Raw genomic sequence first — 26427 nt, forward strand, 5'->3', positions numbered from 1 at the left:
CAAATAATTTTGGTAATTTTTTAGGTTGTATTTTGCAATATTTAATAGTGTTATATTTCAATTTCTAAATATGTTTGGTGACTAAAATAGTATTTTAATAAATTTATCCATTTAATAAATCTGTTTTGTTTAAATTAACCAAAATACATTGCCTATATTCACTAAGAAATAGATGACCATATTTTCAAAATAGGGTGTACTTAATTATGCTGAGCACTGTACATATGGATTTATGGTTAAGTTATATGTTTGAGTGAAATCTTTTTTGTGTGTGTGTGTGTGTGTGTGTGTGTGTGTGTGTGTGTGTGTATACTATTAATGACAATTAAAATTTAAAAATGTAATTTAGATTTTTTTTTGCTTAAAATAACAAAATGTTTATTTGAAGTTTTAGACTACAGAACTCATTTTTTTTACTTCATTACAGTTGATGCAGTTTTTGAAAGCATGTTATTCTAACCCATTGTGTTTTCTTTAAAAAAAACTACATAATTATTCATCTATGATTTTAAAATTCTAAAGACATGTTATCAGAACTTTATCAAGGTTTCTTAAAGTAAAATTTAAGATATTTTAAGACCATTGTGAAAACAATTTCACAGTGTTAAAACATAAAAAAGACAAATACTATTTTAAGGAAGATAATTAAACAATATTGGCAAATAGTTAATAGAAAATCTTTTGTTAACTTTTATTTAGATGGATGTTAGTGATTGGATTGGGTGTGTTAGCCTGATTGGGTAGCTTTACATGGAAATTGGAAAATTAAGGCCCGTTAAAAATGATTTAAGACCTACAACACAATATTTCAGTGAATTTACGATTTTAAGGCCAAAATTGCTTTTAAAAATTAAGAGCTTTTAAAACTCCGGGGATACCCTGTTTATAGAAACTTTTAATAACTCCTATCTAATAAATCCAGATATTTCTCAAGGTATTATTTTAGAATATAAATATTAAGTCATATCTGTACTTATAAAACTGCTGCCCAAAACCTGCTTCACAAGATTGCAGCAGTTAATTAGCAAAAAAAAAAAAAAAAATGTTATGCGATGTTGTTATGTGATTTAGCCATTCTCCAGTCACATGTTCATATGATGCAAATTTTATGAAAGAAAATAGTTATACAACCTTTACTACAATTATGCAACCTTGTGCGAGTGCACTTTAGACTGAGAGATGGGCGTTTAACCAACTGAATAATTGTTTCCTCGACAAGTAAACACAACACCCATTTATTTGCAGTGTCATCTTGTCCCTGTCTTAATAATGGCTGACAAGTTTGCCACTGAACAAAAAGATTAATCTAACTTCGAAAGAAATGGGCTGCAAAATAAAAAAAAAAATTTAGACAAATTTGAAGAGAAATGTGAAGTTTATGGCAATGCCTGTAATCGTGGATAATCTACAAAAAAAATCTAAAGCAAAACCTCTTCATGAATGCTAAAATACACAAAGAGGGAAGAAGGGAAGCTATTAATAACCAAACACGATCATTGAGCACCCATTTGTCCACAGTTTGTTTTGCAGGGGTCTGTCGTTGAATTAGTGCGCGAGATTCCCTGTTATGAAACTCGTCGTTCGCTGTTTCACAACAGGAGAGGAACGCGGAGCGGGGAGCCAATAGGAAGCGCCGCAACGCGTCACGTGTTTTTATTTATGTAATGTAATGTAATGGTGTCAGGAGCGAAGCGAGCATAATCTGCGTGCTAAACAGAAGAGAAAGATGACGGTCTCGCGAACTTTAAAACAGGTAAACAGAGACCCGTCGCTCGCTTTGTGATTTGCCCTTGCGCTGCGTTGATGGAGTTCGGAGGGGTCAGCAAAGCCACACTGATCGGACTGAAGAAGGGGAGTGAAGCTATTCATCATGCACAACAAGGGGAAACGATACTCTCACAACAAAGACTGAGATATGATTGACAATGGATGAGCATAGATGTTCAATCTAAATGGTCACATCTAAACGTCAGTCGGACGGGAATCCCTTTAGCATGCTATTTTGTAGACCGTTAAAAGCAGTGATCGTGAAATGAGACAGAGCTGTTAAACTATTGGTCGTGTAACTTTTGAATCATGTCAGATTGTGTGCTGTAGGATCGGGCTTTGTAAGTTCTGGCACAGCGCATCAGCTGTTCAAGTTTTAGCAGGAGGCAGTGGCCGGATGAAGGAGTGGGTCATGGATCTGCTGGAGTGCCCGATCTGTCTGTTCCTCATGTGCGAGCCCATGACCATGAGCTGCGGTCACTCGTTCTGCAGGAGATGCATGGGTGCCTTCTTGCCCTCGCGATGCCCCACGTGCAAAGAGCGATTAAAACAGAGAGATGCAAAAAACATCAAGAACAACGTGCTACTCTTTAGCATAATTGAGAAATGCTGCCCCGAGGAGACCAAGATGAAGTGTCACATTCAGGAGAAGCTGAAAACCAGCGAGTTCACGGAAGCTCTGCGTATTGCGGATGAAGGAATCGAGATGGGTAAGGAAGAGGATGCAAAAGAGGCATTACCTTATGCAACCACGCTGATGTTTATATATACATTGTGCAACGGGGAAGGGTTGGTGTCCCGTTTCGGTTATGCAAACTATGGCTGAGTCTCAGGGCAGGGATCAAATTGATTCAGTATTTCTTTGGAATAAATACCGCAACTGGACAATTTTAATGATGTTTAGATGATTTACTGTGCTCAAGTTGTTCCGAAGAGTCGATTCGTTCTTTTGTGAATCAAAACAAACTACCAAACCAGTGTTGTTAGGATGTCGAACAAACGACTCTTTAAAGTCGGTTCATTTGAGTGAATTGACTTCAACTGATTCTTTTAATTCAACTAGACAAACTATGGCTGTCTGTCATAGCAGGGAAGAAAATTGATTCAGTTATTATATATATATATATATATATATATATATATATATATATATATATATATATATATATATATATATATATATTTTTTTTTTTTTGTGGATAAATACTGCAATTGGACAGTTTAGTGACGTTTAGGTGATTTATGGTGCTCAAGTTGTTGTAAAGAGTTGATTGTTTTGTGAAGCAAAACAAAAAAACCTAACCAGAGTTGTGATTACAAAACAAATGACTCTTAGAAGTCAGTTCATGTGAGTGAATCGATTTGACCTAATTCTTTTAATTCAACAAGACAAACTGTCTCAGGGCAGGAAATAAAATTATTATCATTATTATTATTTTTTTTTGTGGATGAATACTGGAACTGGACAATTTTAGAGATGTTTAGATGATATACAGTGCTCAAGTTGTTCTGAAGAGTCAAATTTTTTTCTTTTGTGAATCAAAACAAACTACCAAACCAGTGTTGTTAGGATGCCGAACAAATGACTCATAGAAGTTAATTTGAGTGTATGGATTTTACCTGATTCTTTTAATTCAACTAGGCATTAAACATTACACTATCACTGTGGAATGACCTTTTTTGCCAAATGCAGCATATGTTTTTTTTTTTGTGACGTTTAGTTTCTTTTACTGTGCAATAACATTCGTTCAAAACATACACAGTGAATAATTTTAGTCGATTCATTGTTTTGTAATTTAAAAGCACAGCACTAAAGTCAGAACACTTTTTATATACCAGTTTGAGGGATGTAAAAAATAACAATGGTCCTAACTTATTTCCTGTTTTACATTTTAAATTTCCATAGCCTCTGAGAGTCCAAAACGTTATATATATTGATAAATAATACGATAGCTGTTATAACACCATTTTATGATTGAATCGCCTCTTGTTACAGCTATGAAATAGTTTGACAACAAGCAGGAAATGTTAATGGGCCAATGAAATCACCACAATGAAATGGTCTTAATAATAGTAATTAAATTTGAATCAGAAAAGTCTGATTTTAGTTTATATATTTGTACACAGCTTTATACTTACATTTAAAATAATAAAATTTGAAGAAATAAATGCTATTTGTACATTTAAAACATTTCCTCACACCCTGAACTGCAGTTTAAATACACGTTGTATAATAGGAATGTGTAGCACAGAATAGTAGGACCAACATAGCTACACTGTACTGTATATAGACAGCAAGTGTACTATACATAGAACTGTATTTTTGGTGCACAATAGATTCTGTTGATATAAAAGGTGCCTAAGTTTGTTCTAGATAGGGAACTAGATAGAAAAAGAGACATACGACTTAAATATCAAATAAAATCATATAGTACAAACCTTTCTTTGTTCTTGTACTGGATATATATAACCCATAATAATGGAACTTCCCTTTTATAGGTCATTTACGCAATGTAGGTCACTGAGTTTGTGAACCTCATACTTATTAATGAAAAGGAATACATTTAAATGTTTAATCATTAAATAACTAAATTAGTGCAATGTTACAAGTGCACCTATAGTATTTAAATCATGTCAGTTGAGGTCATCACTGTGGAAAAAGCATCAGAAAAATGATGTAAAAAAATGTAGAGTGCATGTTTTGAATCAGATCAATCCCACACTATCTGTGAACGCAGGTAGGCAGAGATAATGAAAGCCATATGCAGCAGGAGTTGGAAATCTGTTGTTTTTAGAAATATGTTTGCCCTAGATTGCAGCATTTTAACACTGCGTGGGTTAGTTAGACTGTTAGATATTGTCTTTGTGATCCACCTACTCGCACACTAGTGAGCGGAGAGCGGAGCTTGTTGAAAGCAACACTGATTTCATAAGCTCAGGCATTGTAAAGGGTTAATGAACAGCGGAGAAAGTGGGTTAAAACAGGTTGTCGGCAGCCGATGTCACAATGAGACGGAAGCCAAGGTTAAATAAGGTCACGTTAGCATCTCTAGGGCACACATAGCTGAAATAACAAGTCCCCCAAGGTATACAACATACACAAAGGAGACATTATATAACATATTATAAGATGCATTTATGATACTTCTAGGTGCAATAAATGTTTTCTTTAACACAAGCTAGTGAGGTTTGATGTTACACTCTTCTCTTGAACGTATGGCATTACTCTTAACTGTACCATTTGGCCTTTAGTGAATTAAGTATCATTTTACAGCCACTAAATGTCTGCGATTATCAGTCTAGTAACACGAAGCCTCCGAGGCAAAACTGAGATGACTGTCAACTCTTTAAATGCAATTAGATGCAGTTTCCTGTACGCTCAGCATTCTGCCCGACATCTACTTTCCCTCTTGTGTAACCAAGGATCCTGACATAATCTGGTTTTTATTGATGATAGCAAGGCTATTTCATCTGTCAAAGAGCACATACAGCTGTGGAAAAAGAGTTAGACCACCTGAAAATGCTGTTCTTTGAATTTATCAGGATTAAATTGGAGTAAAATGGTGCTATTTGTTAATGTCTGATCAAATTTCTTCCAAATTTCTGATTTAAATATTGTCATTTATGGTATTTTATTTCTAGAAAATGAAAGTTGTTCAGCATAACAAATGCGTTATTTGTGGTTTTATGCAAGAAGTGCACTAAAAGTAGGGCTGGGCGATATGGGAAAAATGCAATCTCTAATTATTTTCTATTTTGAAAAATAATGATATATATTTCGATATATGCTATTAATGACCTTCAGATTTAAAAGATCACACCAACAATGACTGAAGCCACAAAAATTAGATGGTCCATTAAATGGCACAACATTTTCGTCTGATAAATTTTTGATGGCCGAAAATTCTGTACATTTCTAATATCAACACAATTTTAGATTCCCATGGTTGCACATTTTTGCTGTGTGATTGGCTCTTAGATCAATATAGAATAAAAAAGTCCGCAATTAAAAGGGTTTATCGGCCCAGCCCTAAAGGGGACATATTATGACCCTTTTTACAAGATGTAAAATAAGTCTCTAATGTCCCTAGAGTGTGTGCGTGAAGTTTCGGCTTAAAATACCCCACGAATATTGTTTTATATCTGTTTGACAGCCCCTTTTAGACTTCGATCCAAATTCTGGCATTTTGGGGACCATCGTTTAAATTAGACTGTACTCACAGCCCCATTTTAAAAAGAGGATTGGGGCTAAAATGTGTTAGCATAGCAGCATCGATAGATAGATTCAAAACGGCTGCTTCTCACTAAGGGCTGTGAATGCTGATGAGAGAAATATGGCATATGGATCAAAAGCTACATCCCAAATGGCACAATGTACACTATGTACTCATGCACTTACACACTCAACAGCATAATATATGTATGTAGTGTCGTCCCAAATGGAACAATAACATTTTTTTTTTTTTTACTAAGCAGAAATTCAAACCGTTTCCCAGATGACATTTAACGGTTGCCAAATTAGTGAAATAAATGGCCAAATAAAACCTGCCATGAGTATATGCGTATAATCACACTTATAGGGAAATTTTGCTTTCACAATCCAAAATAAATAATCCAACATTAGTGCCTGAAAGATCTGCCCCTTTCTTGAGTGCATGAAGTGTCCAACAGTCCACACTCCTTTTTAATGGTTGAATAAGAGCATCATTCGGGTATTTAAAGTGCACTTTTTTATTTTATTTTATTTTTTGAACGCACTACTTACACTATTTATTTACAAAATGGTGTATAATAGTAAATAAGTATGTGATTTGGGATGCAACTAAAGAGTTTTTGCAGACTGTTTTTGTGAAGTGTGATTATAAAAAAATACAATTAATACATTTTTACCATTAGGGGCTGACTGTATTCACTCACTGTTGCCACACACCTGTCTTTTAAACCTTTATAAATGAGATTCTTACAGGAGTGCTCTTTAAATTAGTAGCTTCCAGAAAAAATACATAATGACATTTTACTCAAATACATAACTATTAATCGTAAATGTTATATACGTATACATTTAAATGTACATATAAATGTAAATGCAAATGTGCATTTCTATTCCTCTGTGCAATTATTCATAGAAGTGTTGGATTAGTTAATGTCGAATAGTTTGAATAACCTCTAATGCATGTTCATCATTTTCTTCCTTTTTGTCTCTTAGTATGTGAACTCCATCTATTGCGCTTGACCTATATGCATTAGACAGCGTTTTTACCTTCTTTTTAGCATTATGCTATTAGATGTTAATTTAATCCTTACCGAATGTGTGAAGTGCTCACCCACTTGTTCTTAAAGCATCTTTAGAATTCAAACCAGCTGAGAGGTCAGTCACAGAGGTACAGACATTTGAAGAAAAAAAATCTTTAAAAGCTGAAGTAACAGACCAAAGTTACAATACTTCTTAAGAGTTAAAACTACACATGAAGTAGCCATTAAGCGTTATTGTAAATCTGTCCATCTGCTTTGTGATTTATTGGGATTTCATCTGTTAACAACCAAGTGGATGAACATTATTTTGAACTAATGAAATCTCTATTAGGTGGCACAGTGGCTCAGCGGTTAGCATTGTCACCTGACAGCAGAAGGTGTCGCATCCCCGCTGGGTCAGCTTGCATTTCTGTGTGGAGTTTGCATGTTCTACCAGTGTTCGTGCGTATTTCCTCTGGGTGCTCCGGTTTTCCCCACAGCCCAAAAAACATGCGCTATAAGTGAATTAATCGAATGAACTAAACTGGCCATAGTGTATGAGTGTATGTGAATGTGTGAGTGTATGGGTGTTTCCCATTAATGGTTTACGGCTGGATGGGCTTATGCGCTGCATAAAACATATGCTGGAAGAGTTTGCGGTTCATTCCGCTGTAGCTCCTCTGATAAATCAGAGAGTTAGCTGAAGGAAAATGAGTAAACTAATAAAATCTTTATATTGTTATTAGAGTTAACCATTTAAATAAAGAAGCACAACTGGCTGTTTTTGTGCAATTAAAATAATTGGAAGGGAATGACATTGCACATTTATGTTACAAATGCCTATGATTAATACTTAGTCCATTAAATGACAAGCAGCAAACATGGTCTGCATTAAATTCAATAATAACACTTACAGTCCTAGTGAAATGAAAAAAAGATTCATTTATAATAATAAAGTTTGCTTAAAATAATGACAAAATTGGCAGTTTGAATAAAATAGAAGAATAAAAATAACACACACATTCACTTACCCTCTTTCCGATATGAGTGAATGATTTTTCATGCTTTCCAATATCTGAAGCATTCTGTCTCCTGCACAATAAAAGACATTAAAACTTTGTAACTTTTGGACTCAAAGACAAATACATTATTTGTGTTTAGCATTAGATTAAAAATTTGAACTGTAGATGTCACATTCCTTTACAATTCAGCCTTTTCTAGGCTGTGATGCTAATAACACTGTTTGCTTTAAAAACAAAAACAAATCACTATTTGAATAAGTCTCAAGGCACTGAAGTGAAGCTTTACATTTCTTTTTGGCAACAACAGATATAGATGGGTATATATGGGCATTTCATTTCTTTGGCTTTGATGTGATTATTGTAACTGATTGGTGGAGTTTACTGCACAACATCATGGGTGATGTAGTAATGTAGTTGCACCACAAATTTAGCAGTTAGACTAGACATGACTATTTTTTTAAATAATGTGGATGGATGACATAAATTTACATATTAGCAAATTCCATTTATTAACAGCCGGATGTCACACAACAGATTTGTGTCCTTTGTATACGCTATCTAAACAAAACTTCTGAAGAACTTCTCTTAAAAATAAAATAGTAAAATACTATTTTAATGTCTGAAGGTTTTTTTTATCATTTATCTGCAGCCCCTGACGATGTGAGTCTGAAAGTGTGGCGGGCTGAGGCCTGCATGGGTCTCCGTCGCTTTTCTGATGCCCTCCGTGACCTGGATGACCTGTGCTTTGTGCGACCCAATTGGACAGAGGTGAGGGCTGTCTGTTTATTTATTTATTGAATAGAGACGGTGCTTTTGTTTAAATAATCTGGTTATAAAAACTATTTTCTATATTATTATTATTATCATTATTATTAGGGGCCAAGCACCGTAGGTGCATAGGCACCTATTGGATCCGTTAGCGTTCCTATTATTATTATTATTCTTCCTTCTTCTTCTTCTTCTTCCTCCGTTTCTTCCGCCAGATTTGAATGGCAACCTATTTAGGCGTATGCGGGAAAGTTGTATAATTTGGCACAATGATAGAGGACATTATTAACATTAATCAGACCAAATATAAAGACTCAAAATCAAACTCTCTAGCGCCACCACTTGTCCAAACTTTCACGTATGTTTATCATGATAACTTTTGAACTGAATGGGCTACAATCAAAATTCTTTTTTTCCTCTGATTCCTTGGCTCAGTCCGATTCAAACGCACCCTTTGACGTTATTTTCCGTCATGACTTTTTTTGCGCTATTTTAAATTTTTTGAAAAACATATTTAATCGAACTCGTCCTAGGCAGTATCTCCGATTTTCACCAAAATTAAATCACATGATCTAAAGACCATGCCAACCAAAAGTTATGGAATTCAAGTTGATTAGACCAACCGTATTTGTTTAACTTGCGATAAAATTTAATGTAGAACTTGCCAAAAATGGACTTGAGGCGATATCTCCGTAACACATTCACCGATTCACACCAAACTTGGTGTGTGTTATGACAACTAGGGTCTGAGGTTATATGCTGAGTTTCAGCACACTGCCTCCTAGTGGTCCGGAGATACACAAAACTTGCTTTTTTAGCTTATAACGTCTCAACCTTTCGTCCGAAACTCATAAAACTGGTCTCATTACATCCGGCAGAGCATGTCGAGTCGAATGATGTCTGATTTTTATAGATCAGCCATTTTGAGCGTCGACCATTTCGATTTTCGGCGAAAAAATGCTATATTTTACCAACATATTCACATATCATTACAAAACATGGTATGCATCTTCAACCCCATGCCCTGAAAGTACTCAAAAACATCTGGAGCAGCGCCACCTTTTGGCCAATAGTGCTTGGCCCCTTAATTGCTGCTTGCAGCTATATTTATTATTATCATCATAATTACATAATTTTCACCCATTGGTCATCAGTAGTTGTTATTGGTACTATATAAATTTAAGTTTAGACATCTGCAGATATTGTGCTATTATTCTCATTTATTCATTCATTCATTCATTCATTTTCTTGTCAGCTTAGTCATTTGTTAATCTAGGGTTGCCACAGTAGAATGAACCGCCAACCTATCCAGCACGTTTTTACGCAGCGGATGCCCTTCCAACCGCAACCCATCTCTGGGAAACATCCATACACACACACACACTATGGACAATTTAGCCTACCCAATTCACCTGTACTGCATGTCTTTGGACTGTGGGGGAAACCGGAGCACCCGGAGGAAACCCACGCGAACGCAGGAAGAACATGCAAACTCCTCACAGAAACACCATCTGAGCTGAGGTTCGAACCAGCAACCTTCTTGCTGTGAGGCGACAGCACTACCTACAGCGCCACTACGTGGCCCTGTGCTATTACTCTATTAATTATTATTTTCTTAAATGTCTGAATTCTCATGGCGTGGGATTACAGCACTGACAGTTTTATAACTATACCTCTTGGTATGGACAAAAAACAGACATATGTTTTTTTAAAAAGTAATGAACACATTTATTCAACAGGGAAGCATTAGTTGATCAAAAATGACAATCTTTCCAACACTGAAGATAATAGGAAATGTTTCCTGAGCACCAAACAAGCCTTTCTGGAGGATAATGTGACACTGAGGCTGAAACAATGGAGCTTTACCATCACATGAATAAATTTCTTTGTGTAATATATCAAAATGGAAAGCAGTTATTTTAAAATTCTTATGACATCTCACATTTAATAATATCTCTGCATTGGTGAGCTGAAAACATTTTTCCAAAACATTCCAAAAATTCTTGCATAGCCCAAACGTTTGAAATGTATTGTACTGCGCTGGCACAGGAAAAAAAACGTAAAATGTAAAACAGGTTGGAAATCATTTCTGTCTTCATAAATATTCACACAGTCACTGAATTCTGTATTTTACAGGGTTTCTTTCGTAAAGGGAATGTGCTGCTTGAAATGGGCAGACAGACCGAAGCCCTCATCCAGTTCTACCGTTGTCTGAAACAGCATCCTGACTTTGCCCCTGCTAAAAACCAGATTAAAAAGGTGGGCATTTCTGAAATTATTACATAGTGCATGATAATAGCAACATGCAATACATCAATAAAAGATGTATAATTCTTGTATAATATGCAGATCTTGGAAGCAGAGGGCATGGCTGTGCCGGAGGAAGTTCCACGGATCCTGCATGTTGTGTCTGAGTTTTTGCAGGATCCCTGTCCAATCACCAGCTCCGTAAGCCCCTCATGCACAGATGCTCAGCGCTACTCCCACACCAATGCTGAAGGTCAAAGTGATTCCGGGCAGGTGAGATGTGCTTGCAGCACTGATGCTCCTGTGTCATTTCTGAACTGTAACATTGGTAATGCAAGCAGAAATAGCCGAAAGATCTGGGACTAGATCTAGAAACAGATTGCAGTAGTGCCAACCTTCCTACTGTAAAAAATGAATTCTATACTAGGTCTGTTTGATTAATTGGAGAAAAAAATAAAATAAAAATCACAATCTTGATTTGACCCTACACACAATATTAATTCTGCTTTTTTTCTACAGTAGCCAAATATATTTTTACATACATATACATATATATCTTCACATTGTTTTATATACATTGACATATTGTTTTATAACATGGACACTTTCAAATGGTGTTGTATTTATAAAGTATAAGTCACCCCATTATACAATTAGTTTTATTGTAAATGAATTTGAATGTAACGTAATTTTCTTCAGAGTGATGGCAGCCATGACATGATCACACTCGCCAGTGAAACCGAAAGCGTGATCATATATGATCATATTGCATTTTAGAGTTATGATTAGGACAAGCATTTGATATGTTTTTGTTTCATAGTGAACACAAAGTGTTGTGCATGAAAATAAATCTTTAGAGGGTCAGTATAACTAACTACTCTAGCCTATATAATGTTGAATATAATGCAAGAGGGAATTTGATAATGACAAAAATTTTATCAGTAAAAAAAAAGATCTAATAATGTTGTCAATGACAAATGGCAAGCATATGTCTCTAACATAATAAATTTACCTCATAATTATGAAAATATTTATTATGGATGTCATCACTGTACTCTGAATTAACAACCAGGACAAATTTAAAGTCTGTTCGAGTCCACCATTTCTTATTTTAAGTAGAGCTACACATAGGCCTAATATTATTATTGTTTGAGAATTAACTATAATAATAAGCTACTCATATTAACCTTTATTTTACATCTACAGAATCATTTGAAAATTGTGATCTTGATTTTAAGCAAAAATAAAAATAAAAATTGTTATTAATTGAACTAGACAAGTTGGTGTAATTAGGCAAATCATTGTATAATGATGGTTTGTTCTGTAGACAATTGAAAACAAATATTGCTTAAGGGGCTAATAATTGACAAAAAAACTGTTTGAAAAAAATAAAATAATAAAAACTGCTTTTATCCTAGCCGAAATAAAAGAAATAAGACTCTCCAAAAGAAAAAATATTATTGGAAATACTGTGAAAAAATTCTTACTTTTAATTTGGGAAATATAAAAAAAAAAAAAAAGAAATAAGACTCTCCAGAAGAAAAAATATTATTGGAAATACTGTGAAAAAATTCTTACTTTTAATTTGGGAAATATTAAAAAATTAAATAAATAAACACATTCACAGGAGGGCTGATGATGTGTGGATTTAATAGAAGAAAATCAGTGAAAAATCTGAATGACTCTTATGCATATGCATTTATAGATGCTACTTTTCAGAAACAAAATTTAGGGCCAGAGAGTATTTAAATGAATCATGTAACATGATTTACTAATGTTTACTGTGCTATGATTAGACTTTCTCTACTCTGGTTTAAATCTGCTAGACTCGCCCTCAAGAGTTTTTCCTGTTCTGTTCTAGAACACAACTAAAATGAAGCTTGGCAGCAGCAGCGAGTGCTGTCTGAGCCTGTGTCAAGCTGTGTCCTTCCTCCCCACTGCTGAGGATGACGAGGAACTGATGATGAAGAGAGAAGAGAAACATAACAGAGGTGACCATAACTTACTCACTACAACCAAATACATGAAATGCCATTTACTTGTATATATTCAACTCCTTTGAATAAAAGAAAAAAAAAAGTTTTAATATTAAATATTATTTGATGATGATTTAAAAGAACACAATAATATTTATAATCTTTATAATGATTGTCTTAGTTACTTTAAATCTGATTATTTGCTTCTGTCATTCCTTCTTTGATTGTGTTTTTAATGGCCTGTACAGAATATCCTTTACTGCTCCCCTCCAACCCTTAGTTTGCTGTGCTAAAATAAAATCACATCCTCTATTCACCATTTTAGGATAAATGAAATATGTGAATAGAAATCCACATACAGTAAAGTAAGTATGAACGTCTGGTTTAAGTGGACTTTAAGCAAACCGGTAATTCCCAAATGGCATCCAGTCAAACAGTGCATTCTTAGTTTACGACCTTACTAACAATATTAGACAACACATCAAAATGCATCCTTTGATCCTAACTTATTTGCTTTGCTTTTGTAGGTGTGTGCAGTGTAGGAAGAGAGTCCTGCCTCAGTGTCCTGACAGTGAGCGATTTTGAGTGCCCCCTGTGCATCAGGTCAGTGAAGGCTTTATTATACTGCCCTTATTTTCTGCTACCTGACACTTTAGGTTCCTGCAACATTTAGATGGTATTTAACTCTTGTGTGCTGTTGGGGATGTTTTCCCATGAGACTATTTTGAGTCTTAATTTGGGCAACAGGTAAAACATGATCAGCAGTAAAAATGACACATTTTACCACCAACAATCAAGAATGCATGATTATATGGTGGCAAGACTTTGCAATCCAAAAAAATTACAATGGAAGTCAATGGGGCAAAAACAGCCACCAACATAACGAAAGGGTGGTAAATTTGAAAAATTTACAGGGAGCCACCTATCAATGCGACTGCTGCGGTAAAGACTGCCTCTCCCGTATTGGGCTCTTCAGCCACCAACGACGCTGTCTCAGACAATCAGTCATGCCTCAAGATAAGAGCTAGGATACGTCATCCATGGTCAACACTGACCGACGGAGGCCTATACATGTTAAATTATTCCAGCTACTTGCTTATCTCAAGACATCATATTTTTGTCATACTTAAAAAACTAGTATATACAGCAAATTACAAAGCTTTCATGTTTTGGGCTCATGTCAATATAATGCCTTAATTTTTTTGTGATCTTAATCAGTTTAGTAAAGTAGAACAGGTTTTCCATAAAGAATTTTTTTTGTTAACTGCCTTGCTTCTTGCCTGTGCTAATGACTTGTTTAATGGATTTAAGGTTATTTTATGAGCCGGTGACAACACCCTGTGGGCACACCTTCTGCAAAAACTGCATTGAGAGAAGTCTGGACCATAATCTACGCTGTCCACTCTGCAAACAACCACTGCAGGAGGTACTACTGTTGATAATATGCACGTTTCTAATACATAAAATAATAATAATAAAATGCCCCATTATGCTGTTTTCAGATATTACATTTTAGCATACAGTAAACATATTTGTGAATGTCTAAATTTCAAGTCAAAATCAAAGTCTCTGTGACCAGATGTCCCTGTCTCTGTGACAGAGTCCTGTATTCAACCTATATTTACAGTGTCCTGAGTTTTAAACAAAATTATTCCACATTTGCCAAACAATTCTTCACTTGTTGCAGACTTGTTTGCATGTAAAAAATTGCTAATTTCTTGCCAATCATGTCATGTAAAAAAAATTACCATTCACCCACAATTCAATTTCATATTGAGCAAGTGAAGTTCACGTTGAATTTAGTGAAGTTGGAACCTTTGCCATTTGTTCTTTGGCCAGCAAGTGATTTACTGAAGTTATATCAATATAAAAGCAAGAATGAACACCCGGTATGCTGAAAGAAACAGTGCAAGCTTCTGAACTATATTGCACCTCAAAAAATTGCTCAAAGTGTCTCAGGTGCTGTTTACACATGCGTTTTTGTTTTAAAATGCATAGGATTTGTTCCGGTTATACCTTACATCCACACCACTCCTCAGTCCATGAAAACTGAACATTTTTAAAACACTAAAGAACCAGTTTTAGCTTGTAAATGCTGGTGTTCTGTTTAAGCATAGATGGACTGAAAGGCAGACTATTGAAAATGAAGGCATGGCTGTCCACAATTGCTCTGATTCGTCTCATATGACCATTACACAATTGGTTGTGCAAGGAAGAAAATGCATGCAAAATATATGCATGCCTTATTCTAAAATACTATTTAAAGTGAAAAAGCACTAAAGCAAACAAGGTGACACTCAAAAAAAGACATTTGCTGTTTGTTCAAGCTACTTATTTCAATTGAGCCGAAATAAAACAATTAAGATGTCTCCCAAATTTTTTTTATGTTTAATCTACTTAAATTTGTAAAAGCTAAGAAGTAACTTAATTCTTTCATCGATTGTTTGGACCCAGCATTTTTTACATAGTAATTCATGGAACAACGTCAATGTAACATTTTGTAAACTACATGTGCACATAATATGTTCTGTGGCATTAGGATAGACATTCAGTATCCAAAACTTGACTGCCCATCCCATATTCCACTTTAAGAAAATAGTTACTCTAAGGACAAAACAGTTCTGGCCTGCCTGAAGTGATGGATTTAATCTTGGATATGTAAACACAACCCTTTAAAACATTACAACAAGGGAACAATTTAAAAGTTACATAATTTACACCTACAGGTTAAGCCTTAGTAGCATGATCCTTCTAATTCAACTCAATCACAAATAAGTGACACTAAATAAACAAATAAAACAGCAAACCACATTACATTTTCTCACCAACTATCTTCCTGTTTCCAGTATTTTAAGAACAGGAAGTACAACCCCACGGTGCTGCTGCAGGAGATCATGTCTCGCCTCTTCCCTCAGCAGTTGGCAGAGAGGAAACAGGTGCACGAAGCGGAGATGGCAGAGCTCTCAAAGTGAGTGCCTTCCTCAGCGATAACGAAAACTGAATATTGCAAATCACGTTTTGCAATCAGCCGAATTTCCATTGCTGATGAGAACTGGAAGAGCTGTGGTATTTGCAGTCTTAACATTTGCAAAAACTTAACAGTCCAAAAGACCTTTGATTTACTGTGTGAAGTTTTGCAAAAGTTGAATTATTATTAAGTTGCTCATGTTTTATCTTTAGTTTGACCAAGGATATCCCGATATTTGTGTGCACGGTGGCATACCCTGGCATCCCATGCCCGCTGCACATCTTTGAGCCTCGTTACCGTCTGATGATGCGCAGATGTATGGAGACGGGAACAAAGAAGTTCGGCATGTGCAGCTATGAGCATGGCAAAGGGTAAAATGATCTTTCATTTTAAGGATATGCTAGCTTCTGCAGCCTTACTGGTGTTATAAAATGTTTTAGGCTTTTAGGTCTTAAACTGTTTATATAATCTAGGGGTTGAACGACTTTAGATTTTTGGAAGTCGACTTTTATGTTATCAATGTCGAGTTAACGTCAAGACGCAAGTGCAACATGCCACAATTTGCGATGTATTTGCAGGAAAATATATATACACATGCAGCTTGACAGCCCATAACAAGTTGCAAAAACATTGCAACATTACCAATGACTAGGACCAGACGGAATCTGCGGACATTTTTTGCATTTCTGTGCAGAGTTTTGTTAAAAATCTGCAGATTTATGCGGAATAATTTTAGGAGTATCATAACTGAAACCTTAATTTATGAAGTAAAAAGTAATACCTTTTAACTTGTATTTGATGTTCACAATGCAAATCTAATTAGATGCACCTTATTTGGTAAACAAAGCAAGTCTCTCATATAATATATCTACTAAAAGACTGAAAATATTACTTTACAAACTATATTGTGAATAAATCATACAAATATTTTCATATTAGTCAATGATATTACAGAAATGTATTTAAAAACTGAATACTTATAAATTACACACATTAACTCAAGTAAAACAGAATCAATGATGGGCTAAAAATCTGCGAATTCTCTCAGTAATTGCTCAGCTTCTGTGTGGGCCTATCAATAACTAATTTTAGTACAAAATAAATGCACGGTCAACACTTTCATTTCGCTACTAATGCAACATTAGCACACATTTTACTGCTAAGTAAATGCAGTCAGCAATACATTGATCACTGCCTGTTCTAGTAAGAATGTAACAATAACAGATATTTTAGTGCAGAAGTATTACATACGTCGTCAGCACACAGATTCATGTGAAGTTATTTCATAACGCACAAAAGACTATAACATTAAGCCTAATTACACTATCAGAGACTTGCTCAGATGCATATTTTATCGTTATGATAGTGCTCTATAGAAAGCTGCTTAAGTCAGTTATTGAAATTTTTCAGTTGCTGGCTCATCTTGGTTATCAGACGTTGCCTCGTTGCACATCTTCACTGCGTTCACTGCGAATGATATTTACACAGGCTAAGTTTGTCATACCTCCGGTGGCTGCACACATCACGATTTCTGCACGCTTCACGGTTCATTCACAAAATATGTCAGCATCTAGGCTTTGCAGAGGACTACAGCCAATCACATTACTTTTCCATGGTTGCATACATATGATTGGCTAGCATCTGCTCTAGGGTATTTGCATAGAGCGACCTAACTCGTATCTGTTTGACGCTTTAGTTCATGTGAATTTTTGACACTGACATAAGAAAAATTACACATTAAATATGACTTTAAATAATTTGAGGGCAGTTTCATTCAGTGAACCCCCTTCGTGTGTAAAGCTGCCATTTACTTCAGGTCATGTCAAGTCATGTGATTTGCAATGTGACTAGTCGACGTCAATCAAGAAGCATCATGGCAGACCATTAAAGTCAATTAGTCGGTGCAACCCTTAATAAAAACAATAGTCTATAAAAGTTTGTGAACTTTCAATTTGAAATAAATGCTGATTTCATCAACTTTCTATTTGTCAAAGAATTCAATATTTTTAGGTTTATAACAGATTTATTAGGCAGCACAACTTTATGAAAACATCTAAAAAGACTTTTAACCCATTTTTGGCTTTTTTTTGCAACTGCAAGTTTCCTAAAAATTGCAACTTTGCATCGAGCCATTTGGAATTATTTAATTATAATTGCCGGTTTACATTATGCAGTTCAGATTAAAAAGTCAAGGAAGAATTGAAGGAAAGAAAATACACTAAATATTATAAAACTAAGAAATTTTGCAAAAAACAAAAAAAAACAAATGATATGATGTTTCATATCATTTGATATCAACAATTATTTAATATTTTTTAACAGAACATTTAAGAATATTAGGATATTTTTAATTTAACAACTTTATTTTAAATTTACCAACATTACCAAGTCAAAAAGTTTTAATAGTCAAAAAATATTTATACAAAATATCTGATCTCTTTATAATAAAATAAACAGAAGTGTTTAAGAGACTCTTAAACTTAATGAATAAAATGTTACAAAGTGTGTGTAATGGTAAAGGTGGGTCAACATCTGTAAGGTGTCAATAATGATACAGTAAACCCTTAAACTCTGTAAACAAAACATATTATGATAATTAGATCTGAGCTTTTAAGTTGAAGAACCATTTTTAGATGGGGAAGGGCTGGGATGCACAAGAAAAGAAACCAAAAGGCTACTTCGGTGACATTCTTTTTTATTTATAATCTCCTCACTGCTGCTATACGGCACTCATTTTCACGTGTGTTGTTATTCTGACCTGCAGTGAGAAGCACGAGCGCATGTTTTGTATTCGTCTAAGGTAATTATTCTGCTGTTATTACTGAAATGTGTATATTCTATACAAAGTATGAAGCAGGTTGGTTAGTTCTAGCATTCAGGGCATTCGGAAAAGTTCAGATGTTTTTCAACTTGGTGTACCTGGAAAATGTGCGTGTGCCACTTGTGCACCAAGCGCCTCCATTGGAAATGACAAACTGAAACCCTAAGCTTATTGGCATTTCTTCCAAGCGCGCACTCAGCAGCCACGTTTTAATAAAACAGTGCTTCATATTGAAACTACATAACCAAACTTTTTTTTATTATCGATATTAACAATGGTGCTTGGTCAATAAATACTGATATCGACTTTATCGCCCAGCCCTAAACTTAAAAAGTTGATGCATCTAAATTCTGACTTTTTTCAGAATTATGAGATTACATTTTACAGTTGTTTTTTTAATCACACAATTTACCTCTAATATACACTGTACACCGCTTCCACAACACTAGTTTGAACATTAATAATAAGAAATGTATATTAACCAAATTATTTTAAATTGTAATATATATATATATATATATATATATATATATATATATATATATATATATATATATATATATATATATATATATTTTTTTTTTTTATTTTTTTTTTTATCTTTTTGTAATCACATATCAGTATTCTTGTAGCTGTATTTGTATGTAACTGAAATGTAAAAGTAGTGCGTATTGAATGACTTACTATTGTATTCATGCCTGAATTCCATGTCACAGTTTTGCAGATTACGGCTGCATGTTGGATATTCTGGACCTGGATTTGCTTCCTGACGGCCGCTCCTATGTGGAGACATTGGGAGGAAGTCGCTTCCGAGTGCTCAGAAGAGGACAGAGAGATGGGTACCACACTGCTGATATTGAGTACCTGGAAGACCATAAGGTCAGAGGTTAATGAATGCTGAAACCCAAAGTTCAGTTCTAAGGCCAAGAAATAAGATTGCGAACAGATAGTATAACAATTTACTGGCCATAATGTAAAGTAAAAATTACACCCATGGATCCTTAATACAGAAACCTCTGACAATATAGAATTAGTATAACATTTTACTGGCCATAATGTAAAGTAAATTACGCCCATGGTGCCTTAATACAGAAACCTCTGACAATATAGAATTAGAATTTGTTTAGTAACTCTATAGTGATTGCAATAATTCAATGCCAGGTTCTTACACAGTATCGGCCCAGTTTTATCATGATCTGTTTGCCATATTTGTAAATATAATAAAAAAAAAAGGTTGTCAAGTTAAAACATTAAACAATTTTTTTCTCTTTTTTTGTTTCTCTAACTTTTTTCCTATGTTTATGCGATTTAAACCCCTAAATAAGTGTCATGATTTTATGTGAAATACATGTATTAAAGATTCATGTCTGCGTCTGTTATAGTGATGGATTGCTTGTAATGGCAGCAAGTATGACACCTTTTGTTAGTCTTGCAAATGTAATATCAAGTAAATACTTAAATTTTAATTAGTGTTATTTACAAGCGTATTCAGTATACATTAGGAAGAGGAGCTTGTGATTAACTGCCTGTTAGTCAACAAATTCAAACTCATCTACATTTTGATTACACAAGCATTATTTTATCCTCCGGCTGAAGAAAGCGTATAAATAAGAGCAGAGTGTGACAGTAAAAGTTCTGCTTGTTTACCAGCCTGCCGGTTGTGTTTATTTTCATGTTCAGGTGGAAGGTGCTGAGCTTGAGATACTGCAGCGTTTGCATGACAGCGTGTATCAGCAGGCGAGGGAATGGTACCTCCGTCTGAACAGCCGTATTCAAGACCAGATCAGCCGGCAATACGGCATCATGCCAGAGAAAGAGGACAACATTCAGGTCAGAGCACTGAATGCGGTTTCATATCAAAACTTTATCACACAGTGTAAATTGGCACTGTTTCCAATGTCAATGGCAGTGCCTGTATGAAGAAAGAACAGACAATATTGTGTCTAAAATATAACACAGTCAGCAATAAGTGTATCTTAATAATATATTTTTTTAATTCATAGCTTGAGTTATATGGTCATTCATAACTGTATTCCTATAGGCTTTATCTTGACTTGCCACGATAGACGGTGTTACCAGTTTTAAGACGCAATACCAGTGACATCACTTTTCCATCCACACTGCAGATCCGTGTTTTATCATCGGTATCGCAATGAATGGATATGCAGGATATGCTATGTTGAGTTTATAACTGAGCCATCATTTTGAAAACATGTAGATAACTTTTACTCTAATATAGTTAAACAAACCTCATGTGTTTTTAAGGCCTGTGACTGTGGATTCAGGCACAAGAAATTGTACCATTTATTACTTTAATAAATGTTAATTATATTTTTTTATTTATACAAAGAAAACTACACAGTGCTATTTTACAATATTTAATTTCTGTAATCCCAAAAGACCATAAAGCAATCTTTATTTAACTTGTATATTTGCTCTATTGTATTTATTTACACTTTTAAAGTGTTTATTATATTTTATGCATGCTTCACTCCCAGAATAATCCCAAATTATTATTGTCTAAATTAATGAATTCTTTCCAATTAGAGCTTTTCAGGCTATCTGGTGAAATTGTATTCATATCACACTGTGTGTTGCAGAAAAACAAAATATTCCAATGTCTTATTTTTCCAATATCGTGCAGCCCTAGAGTATATGGTAAAAAATTAGTACAGATAGTTCTGTAAGCATCTGCTGTTACAAACTAAGCTCAGATTCGATTTAAGAGAGAATATCGATGCATTTGGCAAATTTTTTAATCATTGCCGAATCGTTATTACTATTGTTCGCCAATTAGTTTCAGTTTCTTGTCAAAACCGCTGACTATCAATCGTGGGGAGGAATGCAATTTTACGAGAAAGACTGATTTTACGCTGCCGCAATTTTAAAAGTGAAATCAAGGCTGCGGTGGGAAGAAACCCAGAAGTATTACCTGGAGTCACACAGGAACGATGTTAACCTGGCTGTATATCTTATCAGCGAAGAGAAAGTGACAAATTTATTATTTCACTGCCTTCCAAGTGACCCGAAGGTCCGTTCTGAATGGATAGTGAAAATAAAAAGGGATGTCAGACCTCATTTTCAGCCAAGTAAAAAAAAAAATGGTACTGCTTAGATCACGTTTTCTTTCCTAAACACATTTTGGATGCCATTTAACAAACTCAAGTTAATGAACCGATTCTTTCACTATATTAGACTTGTCTCGATACTGAAATAAAAGAAACGTCAATTTCCCGTTAACATTCAAGCACTGTTGAGCCTGTTCATAAATGCCGCTGATTTGCCATAGTATTCACCAGTGCTCAACAGAAATGACTGAGATTGGCCGTGATGGTCATCAGTTCACTGCACTTCACCGATGTTTACCAAGTGCAAGCACAGATGAGCATGACTGTTCTTGGCGGCTTTAAAATGCTCCAGTGTCCCTGTATTTTTGTTTGCACTCGATGAAGAGTGGTGAACTGATGACTTTACGGCCAATCAAAGTCATCACTGGTGAATACTATGGCAAATCAGCGTTGTTTAAGAACATGCTCAGTGTTGCTTAAATGTTAGCAGGAAATGGCCGTTTTTAAAATGTCAGTACTGTGACAACACTATTGCAGACAACAAGAGGATGTGCTACAGTGGACTGCATTGTTTTATTGCTCACTGGGTTACATAGGCTGAAGCAGGGAAGCATCCCCACGGTGTTTACCTGGTGCCATGAACTAAACCATAGGAGTACGCTTAAGCGTATTACCCTTAGGAGATTGTGATTTTGTTTGATGCCTAATATGTTTTTAATTGATTAAATTAAACTTCACGGAATGATATTAAAGTTATGTTTACACCATATCTGCATTTTGGAATTGCAGCAACAGCTGAAGGTTTGCAGTAAACAGCATGTTGTCGCAATGTTTACAGTGCTGATCCTATACTTCCGGGTTTCTTCCCACTGCATCCTTGCTTTTTTAAAATACCGGCTGCATGAAATAAGAGTATTCCGCTACACCTGATGCATCAACACACTGACTGAGATTAAATCCCAGTGAATAACACATTAAAACTAACTTCCTAACAATAATCATTGTGTTTTTGTGTGTTCCAGGCATCTGCTAATGGGCCGGCCTGGTGTTGGTGGCTGCTGTCAGTTCTCCAGTTAGATCCATCCTATCAGACCACTGTTCTGTCTCTGACCTCGCTAAAGGACAGACTGGGTCATCTACGCATTGTACTAGAATACTTCTCTCAGAGCTAAAACAGAGACACAACACACACCCATATCTCTAATGCATGCACCACAATAGACAATAACACACTTTCATTCAACAGCAGGATTTTTGTTTTTGCTCTCGCCACAAAAATATATCACTTTTTTATTGGTAACAATCTTTACATAAGATCTCTCGTGGAGGGCTGCGATATGGGTCAGTTGAAAAATTAAGCAGAACCGTTCAAATGGCTGTAAAACATTGGGTTAGTGATTGAACTAATTCCTACTTGAGTCGAGCACCAAAGAATCCAGGACTGGTTCTGCACAGGACAGCTGTTTATTGGTCGCCGCTGTCCGCTTCATTAAACAACATTAGCATGGATGCCAAATGTTGCAGCTAGTTTTGTTGACATACATTGGAGATGTTTCTAGTAGTACTGGGCTCCGGCCAGGGTTTTTAAAATGTGTGTAGCTCACATTTGTGGCCGATAGGGAAACGGCTTGCCCAAGAGACTGAAGACTAAACAGGAGATCATTGATTATGCATGAATGAAACGCTTATGCCTCAAATCTCACTGTTCCGGTCTAAAGTTTCATTGGAATAAAAAATAATGTAAGTTACAGATGAGGAGTTATGTGGAAGGGATACCTCACCCAAAAATGCATATTCTGTCATTGCCAATGACTTTCATAGTCTTTTTTTCTACTAAGGATGTCAATGGCTCATTTTTCAACCTTCTTCAAAATATCTACTTACTACAGAAATAAAGAACTCAAAGCTTTAAAGCATTTGATAATGAGTTCACTTTGATTTTGGGGAGAACGTTTTCTTGAATATTGCAACACTAATGGCAGAGTATACACTTTTTTTTTTCTTTGAATGAAAGCTGCTAGCTTTGCTTATTTCATTCGTAGTGTTAAATGTTTTACAAGCTTGCTGGCATGAAAGTAGAGAGAAGGGAGAAAAGGATTTTGGTGAAGCTTGCATCTATAATGCATTATAAGGAAAGTCTTGAAGTATAATAATGCATTCATAATGCCTTTAAGAAAAGTAATAATGTGCTGTATCATCGTATGAATAATCTTAAAACAGTCATTTTTATCCACTTAAGTTAAAATGGATTTTACATCCAGTATTATAATATTACAGTCTTACACTGCTTAACAGTGACAGAAACAAAGTTGCCTTTTAAACATCTAAAAAGCTTTATGTGCTTATAATATTCTCGCTTTTAGCTAATTGCTCATTAGCTTGCATTTAGGCTGTTCATTTGTACTTATAAATGCCTTATGATGATTACATCCCTCAATCCTACCCCATACCTTCAACAATTACATTTCTAACTGTTGTGCAAGATATTGCACAATTATACCAGTTTATTCTTGTAACTGTTCTTATGATTATTTATCACATGATACAACCTATTAAACATGTTTATAAGGAATTATGCATGCAATATTATGTATTAAGAATCGCCTTATAAAGCATTAAACAAAGACTTCATAGAAAGTATTACCATATCGCCTGGTAATAAGGTACTCAAATTGTTTAACACTTTTATTCAGCAAGGATGCATAATAAAAAATCTGCTTTGAACATTAATTATTGTGTTATACTTCAAATGATTTTTTCTATTAATTCATTGTAATCAATTTAATTAAATTGCATAATATTATATTTAAATAGAAAAGTTATTTTAACTTGTACTGTCTTTACAGTATTTTTTGTTAAATAAATGCACCCTTGGTGAGACTTTTCTTTTTCAGAAACATAAAACGAATCTTTCGAATGGTAGTGTACAATATTCTCCATCAAATGCCGGATTCAGACCTAGTCATGGGCAGCAGGGCAGTTGTAGGAGGTGTTGAGAAGGTTTTAGCCATCTGTTTGATCAGTCTTAGCTTTCCAAACCTCTTTGCGCCAGTCAAACTGGACTACTTATGTGTGCTTGTGCCTTGTGTTAGGCCTTAATATGGTTAAGGACTGAGATTTTGTTCATGTTTCTTATTTTTTCTTCCTTTGTTGTAGTGCCACGTTCAGAGGAATGTTAAAACGGCAAAGTTACATGTAATGTAACACTTAAACAGGCTTGAATCTGACTTTTGTTTTCATACTATGGTGATTGTGCCATTGTTTCTTTTCTTTTCACATGTGTCTCCTAATGGCTGAATGTCCAACAGGGGTTAACATGCACCCATTTGCACTGTTAATTTATTTTCATTTTTCGGATTTTAACCTGTTGTGCACTGTTCGGAAGATTATTGCTATTTTGTCATAATGAAAACCAGTTACTAACATATGGGTGTTTTGCTTTCAACCCCGTTTCGAGTGCAGTATGCTAAAATATGTACTGATTTTAGACAATAATTTTAAATCTTGGATCTTCAGGAGAATTTTCAGAGTTCTTCTATTAGATAGAAAAAGGTTCATCCGACAGCTGAGATTCTCTTCATGCTGTAGAAACCGATCTTGGCATCGCAGCTTTAAATGATCACACGTTCATGGTCAAACTCATGCTGAGCCGCACATTATTCATGATCACATGACAGCAGTGTGATTCAGAGTGGCAAATATTTATGAAAGGGAATCAGATCAGAATAGGATTTTACTTTAAGTTGCAATGCATTAGTAATTTAAATGATAGAACCATTTTTGATTGATCTGTAAACATCTGATGTGTTTTTTTCCTTTTATTTCTGTCTATTGCGCACATTTGACACCTTCCATTCACTGGATTCAGGACTTGAAAATCATTTACAAACACTTACTGTTGCTTCATTTACTTGTAGAATGACTCAATAATACATGTTTTAGTGAATGTCAAAACTTTCACTCTTCTGGTTTTGGTGTACGTGAAGGTGGCAGATCCTGTGGTGTTGCTTTGAGATATTACAAGTGCAATGTTGAGATTGATTTCAGTCTTTACTAAGAGTTTATAAACCAAGACGACCGTTATTCAAATCAGAGGAAGAGCTATGGGTATAGATTTAATCTTCATAGATTGATGGACTCATGAATTTCACATATGCAGCACAAATTTCCAAGTCAATGGTAAATAAGACTCTCTCATTTATAATAAACGATCAGTGAACTCTGATGAATGGTATTTGTTTTATTCTTTTGGTCACTAATACTTCTTAAATGTCATGTATTGATTTGTTTGGATTTAAGGCTGTCTTTGCTAGAGTATTTTATAATATGTAACCCCTGGTGTAAACAAGGGGTCAGTATCTGTGATATTTTTTCTTCTTTTTGTGAGAGATTGTCTTAAAGTCTTAAGGGGGTTATACGATGCACATTATACAATAAATGGAACATTAAAATCATTTATAATGTGTGCTTTTCTGTCATTTAAAATTGAAAAAGCAGTTACATTTGAAGCCATTATATGTGTACAGGTTTAACCCACTAGATGGTGCCATAGAACCGC

General features: G+C 34.9%; 2 protein-coding genes across 3 annotated transcripts in view; one reads left to right on the forward strand and one right to left on the reverse strand.

Annotated features, from left to right (window-relative positions):
* Positions 1 to 26427, reverse strand: part of itk (IL2 inducible T cell kinase) — a 90091-nt gene that overhangs the window by 21266 nt on the left and 42398 nt on the right. Inside the window, exon 2 of the mRNA XM_073921709.1 lies at positions 8031 to 8091. Within this exon, the coding sequence (XP_073777810.1) occupies positions 8031 to 8083 (53 nt within the window). The 5' untranslated portion in view covers positions 8084 to 8091. The remainder of the gene's footprint in view (positions 1 to 8030; positions 8092 to 26427) is intronic.
* lonrf4 (LON peptidase N-terminal domain and ring finger 4) lies at positions 1650 to 26323 on the forward strand. 2 transcript variants are annotated; one of them, XR_011006238.2, is made up of 12 exons: positions 1650 to 2477; positions 8671 to 8789; positions 10926 to 11048; positions 11139 to 11309; positions 12898 to 13027; positions 13540 to 13615; positions 14324 to 14438; positions 15859 to 15980; positions 16193 to 16351; positions 19518 to 19640; positions 20482 to 20631; positions 22892 to 26323. XR_011006238.2 is itself a non-coding variant. In XM_021481225.3 (12 exons), the coding sequence occupies exons 1-12, from the start codon at positions 2165 to 2167 to the stop codon at positions 23039 to 23041; spliced, it is 1791 nt and encodes a 596-aa protein (XP_021336900.1). In that variant the 5' UTR covers positions 1650 to 2164; the 3' UTR covers positions 23042 to 26323. The 2 variants fall into 2 exon arrangements, 1 of the variants encoding a protein (XP_021336900.1); XM_021481225.3 differs by having other exon boundaries at positions 19518 to 19680.

This window comes from Danio rerio, chromosome 14 (assembly GCF_049306965.1).
Source record: "Danio rerio strain Tuebingen ecotype United States chromosome 14, GRCz12tu, whole genome shotgun sequence".
NCBI classification, from domain to species: domain Eukaryota; kingdom Metazoa; phylum Chordata; class Actinopteri; order Cypriniformes; family Danionidae; genus Danio; species Danio rerio.

Bases quoted from the DNA above. Each gene is read 5' to 3' on its own strand.
- lonrf4 (XM_021481225.3), top strand. From the start codon at position 2,165: ATGAAGGAGTGGGTCATGGATCTGCTGGAGTGCCCGATCTGTCTGTTC. The intron at 11,310-12,897 runs GTGAGATGTGCT...GTTCTGTTCTAG, and splicing joins GTCAAAGTGATTCCGGGCAG to AACACAACTAAAATGAAGCT. The intron at 16,352-19,517 runs GTAAAATGATCT...TCCATGTCACAG, and splicing joins AGCTATGAGCATGGCAAAGG to TTTTGCAGATTACGGCTGCA.